Source organism: Thunnus thynnus, chromosome 1, assembly GCF_963924715.1.
Source record: "Thunnus thynnus chromosome 1, fThuThy2.1, whole genome shotgun sequence".
Taxonomy (NCBI): Eukaryota; Metazoa; Chordata; class Actinopteri; order Scombriformes; family Scombridae; genus Thunnus; species Thunnus thynnus.
This window is the reverse complement of record NC_089517.1, coordinates 39,308,876-39,321,409: the sequence shown is the minus strand read 5'-3', so window position 1 is coordinate 39,321,409 and position 12,534 is coordinate 39,308,876. Positions and strand designations below refer to the sequence as shown.

Genomic DNA, 12,534 nt, shown 5'->3' with positions numbered 1-12,534 from the left:
TTCCATGACTTAGCAGTACTTTGCACTGTCAGCTATGTACATGAGTCACATATTCTTGTGGCCAGTCACGTTCTGCATTTGTTGAATGTTTGTTACTCAACAAGAAAACACTAAATCAGATGGTTATATAGTGTTACATTATAATTCATATCACATACATGCTGTTTGGAAGACATATGTGATTTCAATTCTTTCTGTCTTTTGCTGCTCCATATATGTCTTACTTTTCAAATTAAATATCTGACATGTAATTTATATTATCGCCTGCATTTATAACATTTTCAATTACCTGTCGTCTTTAAGGAAAAGGTTTGCCCTGAGCGTTCAGCTCCGCTATCCTTCATTTCACATCTTGATGAATGATTCACTTTATTTTGAAATCAGAGGAAATTATAGAAACACTGACTTGGAACTCTTAATTTATCGCAAAATGACATTCAGATCTAATGTCATTGCAACAATGCAACATCATATTTTATCAATATTAGTTTGTGCCACCAGATGTATCCTTTATTCAGAAGTCATTTTGTGTTAACTGTAGATATACCAGCCTTCTTTTAGTGCAGCATTAGATGTGATATCTGTTGTTGATGACCAGATTATTTATTAGAAGAAAACAAATCTGTGCATATTGCAGTCCCACCTCTCACTGTACAGTATGTAACTGACTGTTATCCTGTCCTATAGGACCTGCTGGGGAAAGACATTCTGGAGTTTTGCCATCCAGAGGACCAGAGTCACCTGAGAGAAAGTTTCCAACAGGTAGGACTGCTGGGCCTAAGCCAGAGATTTTTTTGGCTAAAAATTGAGAAGAGTATGAAGGTTTTATTGGGGCAAAACAACTGAGCACCTGTAACAGTGGAATTTGTAGTTGTAGAAAATAGTCACACATGGATATCAGTAAATTTGTATTTGTAAAAATGTATTTATGAGAAAATATTCTACAGGTATGCAACTCTCATTGCATGAATTGATTTGAGGATGTGCAAAAATGTGAGCATATGAGTTTCTTTATCTGTGATTTGTAGAAAAGGATTTGTGCATCTGCAATGAAGAATTTGAGAAGGTGTAACTGTTGTGTTTGTGGGAGAGAAAAATTTCTACAAGTTTGCAACTCAGAAAGCATTTTTCTCTGTGACTTCAAATTTACTGATGACTGTTTTCTACAACTACAAATTCTACTGTCACAGGTGCTCAGTTGTTTTTCTCCAATAACACCTTCATAGAGAGGACAGAAAAAGAACAAGCAGGCACCTTACACTCGTTGGAGGGAGTGGCAGCCATGGTATCTGTCATTATTAGAGGTCTGTTGACATGGCTCTGAATTGTCAGGATTATCAGACACTGTTTGAATGGGTAAAATATTATTTCTTGTGTGTTGTACGTGGCTCTGGAGATGACATATTGGAAATTGTGTATTTGATGAAATATGTGTCATTTAGGCATCATTTCTTGTAGCTTGCAGATAATACAACATAAGTGAAATGTTAATGCAGTGTAATATATTTACCAGAAGGAAACTGACATGGATATACATTTTCATGAATATTGGACATTGCATGTAGGAGATAACTGTCTCATGTAAATTGGATGATGATTGTCACATAAGGCTGACTTCCTGTTGTCAGTAGATGGCGCTATGACTATGACTAAATATTGACATGTAGATGTGTTCTGGTCTGTACTCTCATCAAGCATGTGAAATTTGGGGCAGATTGGACAATGTAAAGCTGAATTACAACAACTTCCTCTTTAATGCCCCAAACATGTTTCAAGGAAAACTAAAAAGCTTCGCAATTTAACATCACAAAGGTCTTTAGATGTAACCTATTGAATTTGAAGTTACTCGGGTTAAATCTCTAGGGGGAGTTTGTTAAAATACAAGACCTGTAAATGGCTTCACTTTGTGAAAAAAAAAGCAAAGTTGACTCAAAATGGCTGACTTCCTGTTGGACGTAAGGTATGGTTCCAAGTCTGGAGATGTTACCAAATTTCATCTATGTCAAATTTAAAGGTATGGGGGCACCCTTGAGCCATTTTGCCACACCCAAACCCAAGACCCATATCAGATATCAAGTTACGCTACTTCTGATGAATGTGCAAAGTTTACTGAATTTTCGAGCACCCCTAGCACCTCAAAAATGCTAAAAGTAATTAGGGGGCGCTATGGAGCCGAAATGCCAAACCCAAGTTGAACATGGATACAAAGTTTCACAGAGTTTTTTTTTTAAAAACATGCATTATGTCGAAGATGTCGAGAGCATTGAACCTACTGAATTTCATGAACAAAAAAGAAACTGTTCCAAAATGGCCCTGCATTTGGGGGCACCGCGGAGCCTGCTTAGGGACTGTTAGTTATTTAGCAGAGAGAGGGGAGTGGCTGGGATGTGACTTTGTTTTTCTTTTTTTATCTTGACCCTCCGCAGAGCTACAAATAATTTTTCCTTGAGTGACTGGGGGAAAATGCATGACCCTCCCTCCACCATAAATAACCATATTTTATTACATTCATACCAAAGGTAGGTAGAATTGTAGAAAATAAAAAGCAAAGGCTGACCTTTTCAAAACCATTACATTTAATAGTGAACCGTGACTCTTAAACCTTGGCCCTCTGACCCCCTTTCCCTCGTCTGGAAAAAAAAGCAAACTACCAGCCCAACTTACTGTGTCCCCTCCTTTTGTACTGCAAAAGTTATCTATGACAATTCCAGCTCTGAAAACTTCAGCAGAATATGGGTGCATGACAGCCACCTACCACACAAAACCAACAACATTTAATAAGCCTACACATCACACACACACATCACAGTGCACTCACAGCCAACATTAGGCCGTGATTAGATTTTAAACTCTTTTTACCCTTTGATGGTCACATTAAGGAAAGTTACTTGAAAACGAAATCCTGGAGTTGAAGAAAGCCTTGGTTTTCTGCATCAAATTAGCTCTGGTGAAGGTCTTCCTTTGCAGATTAACTCCAACTTTTCATTAAAAGTTTGCTTGAAAAAGGCATGGATAATCCTCACTAGCCTTGGTTACTCCTAGCTTTTATAGTTTTTTTTTCCCCCTGCTAGTTTGTCATTGTGTCCGCTCCATTTCAGTGTGCCGGTGCACCGCTTCATCTAACGGTGAAGGCCAGGAAAACTGTGTAAACTATGTGTTTGAATGGAGTGCAATCTGTCAGCCAGCAGCAGCAACCATGTAATTGTCAGCTGACAAAACAACAATGTCGGCCTACAGAGCAAAAGCCATGGTAGCTTTCCTAGCTGATAAATAATTGCCAGCATGGACAGTAATGTTCACAATATGATTTTCTAAGCCTAAATGACATTCATCAGTTCTCTGTCTTATCAGTCTTCTTTGACTTGTTTTTTATTTATATGGGCCATGTAGTCATGGTGACGTAAACGCTGCTCTCAACGCTGAAATTTGGCGGCGGATCAGGCCTATCTGCCAGCTATGATAACTGTCCAATGGTGTGCAGATTCTGCCTACTCAGTGCATCACAGGTGTACCAGTGTGTTAATGGTGCATACTCATTACTTGACCCTCTGTAAAATTATAGCTGGACCACCAATCACAGAGTTGAAAGAAGCATTTTCTTCCCAGCAACTGTGGAAGGGAAAAATTCTGATAGGCTGACATTTAACCCTTCACATTCCAACAAACTTAATAGGCAGGTTTGAATGGTTTATTTCCTCAGAAACATGTATTTTGAATAGAAAAAACGTACAAAATGCAACCATTTAAAGTTTTATGTCCCTCCCCTAAGTCAAAATAAAAAACATGTCCCTCCCCAGTGCTTAAAACAGAACAGCAGCTATGGGAACACAACCTTCTAAAAAGGGCTCTTGGATATCCACAGTAAAAGAGAGCATTGGTGAGCACAGATCCACTCTGACACTTGTCTCTCCACAGATCCATTAGGCTGCATTCCAACCGAAATCAGCCCTGTGTCAAAACAATGCAAGGCTGCGCTGGTGGGGGCATGTTGTTTAAGTTACCAGTGAGACCAAGAAATACGATTCAGAAAGTCTGTTTCCACTAAATTTTACACACTGCACCTTTAAAGGACGAGTTCACAATTTTTCAAGTCTGTCTTAAAACAATAGTCCGTAAAATGAACACTGAAACAGATTCGTTTTTTTGTTTTTTTTTGCTGTAATCATTCCTCCTGTTCATACTGACCATCAGAAGATCCCTACATAATGCACTTATAATGTAAGTGATGGGGGACAAAATCCACAGTCCTCCTTCTGTGCAAAAATGTATCTGAAGCTAATGTAAAGCTTCAAATGAGTCAAATCAAGTAGATATCTTTCAACATTACAGTCTTTTTAGTGCCAGTCTCTCTTTTTGTTACTATACTTCCAACACAGCTTAACAGGGAAAGACTGTCTGAGGAAACATAAAGAGGGAATTTGATGCTTAAAAAGACTGTAAATGTGTCAGATATCCACTTGATATGACTAACTCAGACTGCTGAAGCCTCATATAAGCTTCACATCAACTTGAAAATGCATTTTTGCACTAAATGACTGTGTGGACACACTGAGGATTTTGGCCTCCATCACTTCCATTGAAAGCACATTTGAAGGGGATCTTTTGATAGCCAGTATGAACAGGAGGAATGATTACAGTGAGGAAAACCTCTTTCAGTTGTGCCAACCATGAGCTACAACTCTGGGCTACAAACCAGCTCCAATGCAAACCAATGGGTGATGTCACATCTCGCTACATCCATCTTTATATACAGTCTGTGCTTTTTTCACACAGCTAATGTTAGTCTGAACGCTGCCTTATACAAAACACCATGGGGCTCTATTGAAAAAAACTTTGATGAAACATTTCACTCTTCAGGAACTGGAAGTCACAGAAACACTGAGAAAGGTATATGTGAGAAACTTCAGATAATGCTACCAACAACCTATAGAAATGTGTGAAACATTTCACTGTTTACAAATAAACGTAGGCTATTACAAGACTACTCTGACCATGATATCGTATATCATTTCCTAACGTATATTAGGAAAGTTTGTAGTGATTGATGAGTGCAATAGAGATAGATCCATCCAGGAAAAGAGAGGTCAGGTATTCACCTCGTGGGCTTTAATAAAACTTCTCGTCATTCTCAACAACATCAGGAATGTTTTCCTTCTCTGACATATCATGCTGCTCATCGTGGAAACCCCTGGCTCTCATCCAGCTCATGCACACGCACACATAATCCATCAACACTTATATTACTCATTTGGCTTATCTCTTAGTAGACAAGCATGTCTTAGTTTGTTTTGACTGACGGGAGAGCTGCCTGGCTGAATGACTGACCTGACTGGGTTCACTGATTATGCCGTTTGCATATGACTGCAAATATTTAGCCTTTTCAATCAACAGTAGAGTGGATTCTAATCATAAGTGGGTCAACAGCAATTCTTGACTCACAACTTGTATTTAAAGAAAAGTATTTTAAAGAACATTTGTGTCTCAATCCTGCATGCCTAATCCATTTAACATACAACATTAACATTCAGTAACACAGAGCCACATACACTTTTACTGACTGTACAGCCATATGTGAAGGACAGGACTTAAAACACTTCTGTACTTCTTCTGTTTTGTTTCTTTATCTTCATGTCCCTGGGTGCTCCTGTTAAAGACTGACAGTGTAGTCCTAGTTTGACTAGACACAGTTTGACTAGAATGCCTTACAATTGTCAAAGAAGCACATATAGAACACACAGTTTTACCTATCTATTTAATCTGGTTATTTTTAGGGGCCGAGCCCAAAATGCCTAAGGGCGAGGACCCTGTTGTTTTTCATGTGTTTCTTTCTTTCTTTCTTTCTTTATTATTACGCCACTTCAGATCTAAATTTGACCCCCTAAACATGCTCAAAAACCAAATTTGGCACGCACAACAGGCCTGGTGCAAAATTTGATAAAATGTAAAAATAAACCCCCAAAGTGCCAAAATGTGCTCTCTAGCGCCACCTATGTAACTAAAATGGCCGCCACGGCCCGTAGGAATGTCGTGGAGAGATCAAACCAAAACTCAATTATTCGTATCATCAAGACCTACAAATCATACACTGACACCCCTGACCTGAATCCAACAGGAAGTCTGCAATTAGCCTTTAAAAAATAAGACTTTGCCCCAATTTTGGCCCCCGAACAAATGCTATCTCCTCTGAGGGCGTTAATGGTATTGGCTTCAAACTTATATAGGTGACTTATGACACTATGCTGAAAAAAAAGTTGTTAAAAGCTTTTTAATAACTCGAACGGTTTGGATTTTATAAGCCCTCAAAGTTGCAGTGCCACATCACCCTTACAATGTGAAACAATGGGGAAGCATGAACTTTGTGTCAAACAGAGGCTTCTGACGTCTAAACTATAAGTCTGACCACTTTTAAACCTGTATCAATGGATTCGCCATGAAATTTCCTATTAAAATATGATTTTTAATTTAAGATTTGGCCAAAGTCATGGAATTTATGAGGAGATTTCACAAGAAGCACACTCTAAAATCTTCCTCTCCAACTGCTCCTAGTGATGTCACTCCCTCAGTGCTGTGAAACATTTCGCAATACACACTCATTATAAAATCACAGGAGAAGCAAGAAAAGACTTTAAAACTCACACTCTAATATCTCAAAAACAATAAAAGATAGAAAAAACATGTAAATTCAAGATTTGTAGGTCAAAGTCTCGTGACTCATTTAAAGTTCAAATGAAGTCTGTATCTAAAACTATGTGGAAGCAGGCTATTTTTCTGTCTCCAGCTGCAATTAGTTATTGTCTCTACACACCTGACAGTACACATGTCAATCAAACTTTCAAAATAAAAGCACACCACACTTGTAAGAGACCAGACCAACGCTGCTTGCAGCTTTAATGTTAATTTGTTCTGATTATGTGGTTAGTTTGATCTGGTTGTCTAGTTTGTTTAATCTGGTTAATTTGATCTGGTTATCTTGTTAATTTGGTCTGGTTATCTGGTTAATTCAATATGGTTATCTTGTTTATTTAATGTAATTATCTGGTTAATTTGACCTGATTATCTGTTTGTAGTCAGAGACCCCAGCAGCTGCCCTATTTATTGTCAAAACAGCATCATTCCAACCTTATTGTTCATAGCTGAACTTTAGTGGAACATTTTTATTTCCTCTTCCTCACCCCCCCTCTTCATCTGTTCTCTTCTCTGCCCTCCATGTGGACTGAAAAGTTCTTCATATCTGTGATCAGCTGACCCAGCCTTCCTTGGCAGTTTATTTCACAGTCATTTTAGATCCGTTTCACACTGGGGCTGAATGCAGTGCTTTCATTACTCAGACTGACAGTAAGCAGTGTGATTCGCTCAGAGGAGTAAGATCCAGTGTATATTAGTGGTACCAGCAGCCCGCCACAGAGAACACAAAATCCACCAGAAACCACCACTATAAGACAGCTCAACTCAAAACTGAGAAACCAGTGTAACTGAAATGACTCCTCAAAAAGCCGCAAATTACACTCCTTACACTCTACCCAGATGAAACTGGTTTGTCAACAAGTTGTAAAACTGAATTGCAATAAATGGCTCAGTGGTTGGTGAGTTCTCACTTTGTTCTTTGCTCAGAGAAGACTGCCCTTTCAAAATGGTTTAATGTAGACTCGATAACATGTCTGTCTGAATGTGTCACTCTCCTGGCGTCCTGAAATTACAACTACAAAATTGAAGGAAATCAGAATGGGATGAAAATGATTTAAAGCTATTACCTCTGTAGTTCTTCAGTACTCCTTTCACCTTCAGACCCAGGTGGATTATTGTGAGGTCTTCAAAACAACAATATTAGTCAGTGGGTTTCGTCTTTCTGCAGGTGGTGAAGTTGAAGGGTCAGGTTCTGTCGGTGATGTACCGTTTCCGTATGAAGAACAGGGAGTGGATGCTGATCCGAACCAGCAGCTTCACCTTCCAGAACCCCTACTCTGATGAGATAGAGTACATCATCTGCACCAACACTAACGTCAAGTAAGTTCCCAAACACACACACACACACACGCACAGTTGTGTTTCCATAACTTCAGAGGACATTACACTGCCTTATATTTGTTTCTTGGAGACTTATCCTAACATTAACCATAACCACCACATGTCTAACCCTAACCCTTACCCTAACTTTAACATAACCCTAAACTTACCTGAACTTTAAACCAAGTCTTCACCTTAAAGTTAATGATTTATGTTAAGGGTACTTACTTTTTGTCCCCATAAGGGAGGTGAGCCCCCATAACACGACTGTGTAAACAGATTTACGTCCCCACAACATGAGGAATACCTGGACCACACACACACCAGGGCTCGACATTAACTTTTTGAGGCATTTGTCCTTCAGACAAGTAAATTTACCTTTCACTCGTCCAGGCACAAAAGTCACTTGTCCGGGTGAAAATTACTTTAATTAACTTTTTTCATTTTGTTTGCGAACGCAGAATTCAGACGAAAAAAACTGCTGAAAACATCCAAACAGTGTCAACATATAAATGATTCAATTTATGAATTTTACTATCCTTGTTAATGATCTTTTCATTTGATCCTGAATTGTGAGGCACTTTGTTAAGTTTGTTTCAATATGAGCTCTAATCATTGATCATCCTTCTGATGTTTAATAATGATGATTGACAGTGTTTTTCTAGGGGGGTTGTAGGCCCCCTGAAACTACTGATTTTGTCTGGGGACATGCATGTCATGGATATGAGGTGTTGACAGTGTCGTCATAGACGCATGGGTGTATTTCTCTACACTACAGCTGAAATGAAACAATTGCACATGAATTAGGTAAATAAATATTAACAATATTTACTTAAATATTAAATATATATATATATATATATATATATATATGAACAATATTTATTTTTTTGTAAATGAATATTAACTATTTATTCAAATATTAGCAATATTTATTTACAACACATAAATAATCATAGGCTTTATGCATGATAGATGAACCAGTCAGTCTCTATCTTAAAATCAAATCTCAATTCTCACACTGTCTATATGGTCCATCATATAGATCAATGTTTGTAACATAACAAAATAACAAAACTCACTTATGGGCAATTAATTTTAAACCAAGACAACAGTTTGACTTACAAATAAATCAGTCAGATGAATGATGAATCAGCATTTTGTGTATCTGTCAATTTTAGTGCTGTGTTTACAACAGTTACAGAGGTCAACAACCTTTTAACAGCTTCACAAAAAACATGTTAAAGTCCGTTTCTTTCTAAACACAATATACATGTTAGAAAATAATTATTAAAAACATGTGAAAAGACTGAACTATGTAGTACTGAATCGTGGAGTTAGAGTGTTAAGCTGTTTTTCACCATTTCTGTGTTCAGGATTATTTGTGTGGGCCTGAAATGGTGGATCCATGATGTAGAGGGGCGACTAGCATGACACCGCCCTGACACACACACACACACACACACACACACACACACACACACTATATAAACACTAGTGCACATACTATTTTTTATACTGGGTAGTTTTACAAACCTTTATCGGAGACTACTGGAATTCACTTTGGATAATGCAGCGTTATGGTGAATGAGGCCATTTTCGGTCAACATTAGCGCTCAAGAGTTCTTTTAAACCAAGCTGAAGCATCTGTTGACTGACGGAGCTGCCAGCAGCAGCCAACGCTGGCTGCCACCCTCAGCTTCAGCTGTTCAGCTGGGAGGTCCCCAGCCAGAGGCAGAGCATTTACCAGGCAGCACTTCACCAAAAAGCACAGCATGAGAGGCTTTTGCTTCTAAGGTGACAGCCACAATGAAGCCGCCAAGGACTTTTCAGCAGAGGAGTGAGTAAAGTTAAGTGCACCGAACTGAAAATGTAACATACCGACGAACAGTGGCTCTTAACATTATTTATTTTTAAAATATCATCCATGTTGCTTGCCTAAACCTACAAACAAGGCCTATTTTAAATTGGTATTTGGTATGAGCGTTGTTAACTCAGAGGCTGTTCAGCTGGGCCATGCTTTCAGCACCTTCAGCAGAAGCACCAGCATTTCAAAGCAGAGAATACCGCTTATTATTCCATGATTTTGAAACTTAATTTTACATACTTGGAAACTTTTTTAATCATTCAAATTTGGCTGGGTGGTTAATTACACATTTTCTCTGGTGTGTCAAACTCAGAACACATTTATTATTGCTTTTACATAAATAAAAACTTACTTAAATATAGTTGTGTTGTGTTAGTACCTGCATTAATTCCTTTTATAGCATGTTTTAATCTTATTCTTTGACTTTTTGTTAGTGGGGATGCCTTCAGTTTACATTTGGATAACAGATTATGCCTTTTAAACATATTTACAGAACAGTAATTCATCTAGATAGAATGAATCCGGCTGCATGAGTGAAGGCAGTAGCTGATGTTAGGTGATAAGGCCTGGCTTCCAGTAGGTGTTCTGATTCAGGTGTTGGATGAGGCTGAGGTCAGGGCTCTGTATAGGCCAGTCAAGTTCTTTTACAGCATTTCTTTATGGAGCTGGCTTTTTGCACGGGGGAATTGTCATGTTGAAACAGGAAACGGACAAACACAAACTTTTAACATAAAGTTGGAAGCACGCTGTTATCTAAAATATAATTGTATTCTGTGGCATTAAGATATCCATTCATTAGACTAAAGGGCCTAGACTAGACCTACCAGGAAAAACAGCCCAGTGGTAACTCATATGTTGTGATGGAACCTCCATCATATACACCGCATGATGATGACTTTTCTTTGATGTCTGCTGTTAAAGGGTGCTGAATCTATCATTTAGTCAATAAATCAGTAGTAGTTTTGACTCAGCATAACAGCAACAAAATAAACTCCTATGGTCTTTACACAGAATGTTTTCTATTGTGTCTTGTGCTGCTAATATACTATGTGATTTTATGGCACAAAAAATAAACAAGAATAGCTTGGTGGTTTCTGAGTATGAAAGGAGCTAAAGCTTTCAGAGTTCCTGATTATGGTAGAAGATGGAAGCAGAAGGGAAAGGCCATCATATTCTTTTAGTATTGTGGTCCTGCAGTTGACCTCACAGCCTTTCTCAGCCACCATACTGCCTGGCAGAAAATAAGCTATTCTGTGGGATGAACCATTTAACTACATAGCCTTGTTACCAATGGTAGAAGCACAAAAATGACCAAATCAACAGCAAGTCAATCTAGCTGCCTTGCAGCAAGGTACAGACAAAGCACTCTGCTTCTGAAACAGCCAGATGTAGCGATGTAGCCGTAATTCATATCCTCATGCTGTGATTTGACCTGTGATGTCAGCAACTCACATTTCTCACCTCCCTCTATTCTCAGTATCAACACTCTGATGCTTTAGCTAGTCAAGAATAATACTGACTCTGTCCAGACCTTTGAAAAGAAGCAGTGTCTGTCCCAAGAATGTTCAAGGCAATAGGGATAATATTTACCTACTTTCATTGATTTCCATATTGTTAACATGGTGTTAAATCAAAGTCCCAGTCCTCAGTCTGGTTTGATCTTGGTGAGTCCTGTGCCTTTGTTGGATGTGGAATCTCAGGCCCCACAACTCAGCTCCAAAATGCAAGTTGCACCAACAAAGGAATGGGGGTCGAGGGATGAAGGGATGATGGATATAGGGTGAGGGATGAAAGGATGAGGGATATTGGGTGAGGGATGAAGGGATGAGGGATATAGGGTGAGGAATGAAGGGATGAGGGTGAGAGTCAGGGTTGAGGATAGATGAACGGAGGTGTATGGCTATACACCGGTGCTGTCAGTGAGAAGGGAGAGGAGGGAACTTGGGGGTCGAGACTCTTGAGTGGGGGAGCCATCTCTTCAAGCAACTGGCCCCGGTGGTTCCTGTGTTCAAACAAAGGAGAGAGAAGGTTAGAAATGGTTTTGGGAGGGAGGGATGTGAAAACTGAGACAAAGGGATAAAGAAACGGATAAGGTGTGCCTAAATACTCCTTGTGCAGTCTTTGTTCCTGAACTTAGTTATAAAACTTCATATAAACAAAAGGCAGCAGACAAAGTCACTGCCTCAGTCACATTGTATAAATGTCTTAGACACTTTAGTCACTGTTTTATGACTAGGGCTGGGTGACAACCACAAACACTTGTCCCATCAATTACTTAATTTGTCCCCAAAAGGAAAATAAACTTGATATTGTGGATTTGATGACCTTATAGGAAAAAAACATTCACTTTGATCTCATTAGTAGTTCTATGTAAAATAATGTAATAAATAAATCTACATAAACATGTATAGAAATAAACATACACAAAAGATGGACTATAGTATGAAATAAACTTCTCAAAATATCTGCATGTAGTATATTTTGTATACAATTGAAATAATATACAGTGACTTTTCTGTGCATGTACCTCTTCACTTCCAGTTGGCAGGGATTTTAAACCCAAACATACGATTGTCCGATTGTCCTTATCTCTTAGATGCCTACAGTGAATTACAATGTGGTGATAGTACATGAGATTCTATACCCAGTGGCATGCAGAGGTG

The 12,534-nt window shown here is 38.6% G+C and overlaps 1 protein-coding gene across 2 annotated transcripts in view; it reads left to right on the top strand.

Annotated features, from left to right (window-relative positions):
- arnt2 (aryl-hydrocarbon receptor nuclear translocator 2) overlaps positions 1 to 12,534 on the top strand; it is a 92,022-nt gene that overhangs the window by 49,652 nt on the left and 29,836 nt on the right. For both annotated transcript variants that reach the window (XM_067597859.1, XM_067597849.1), the window contains 2 exons: positions 688 to 762; positions 7,853 to 8,004. In XM_067597859.1, the coding sequence (XP_067453960.1) occupies positions 688 to 762; positions 7,853 to 8,004 (227 nt within the window). The remainder of the gene's footprint in view (positions 1 to 687; positions 763 to 7,852; positions 8,005 to 12,534) is intronic.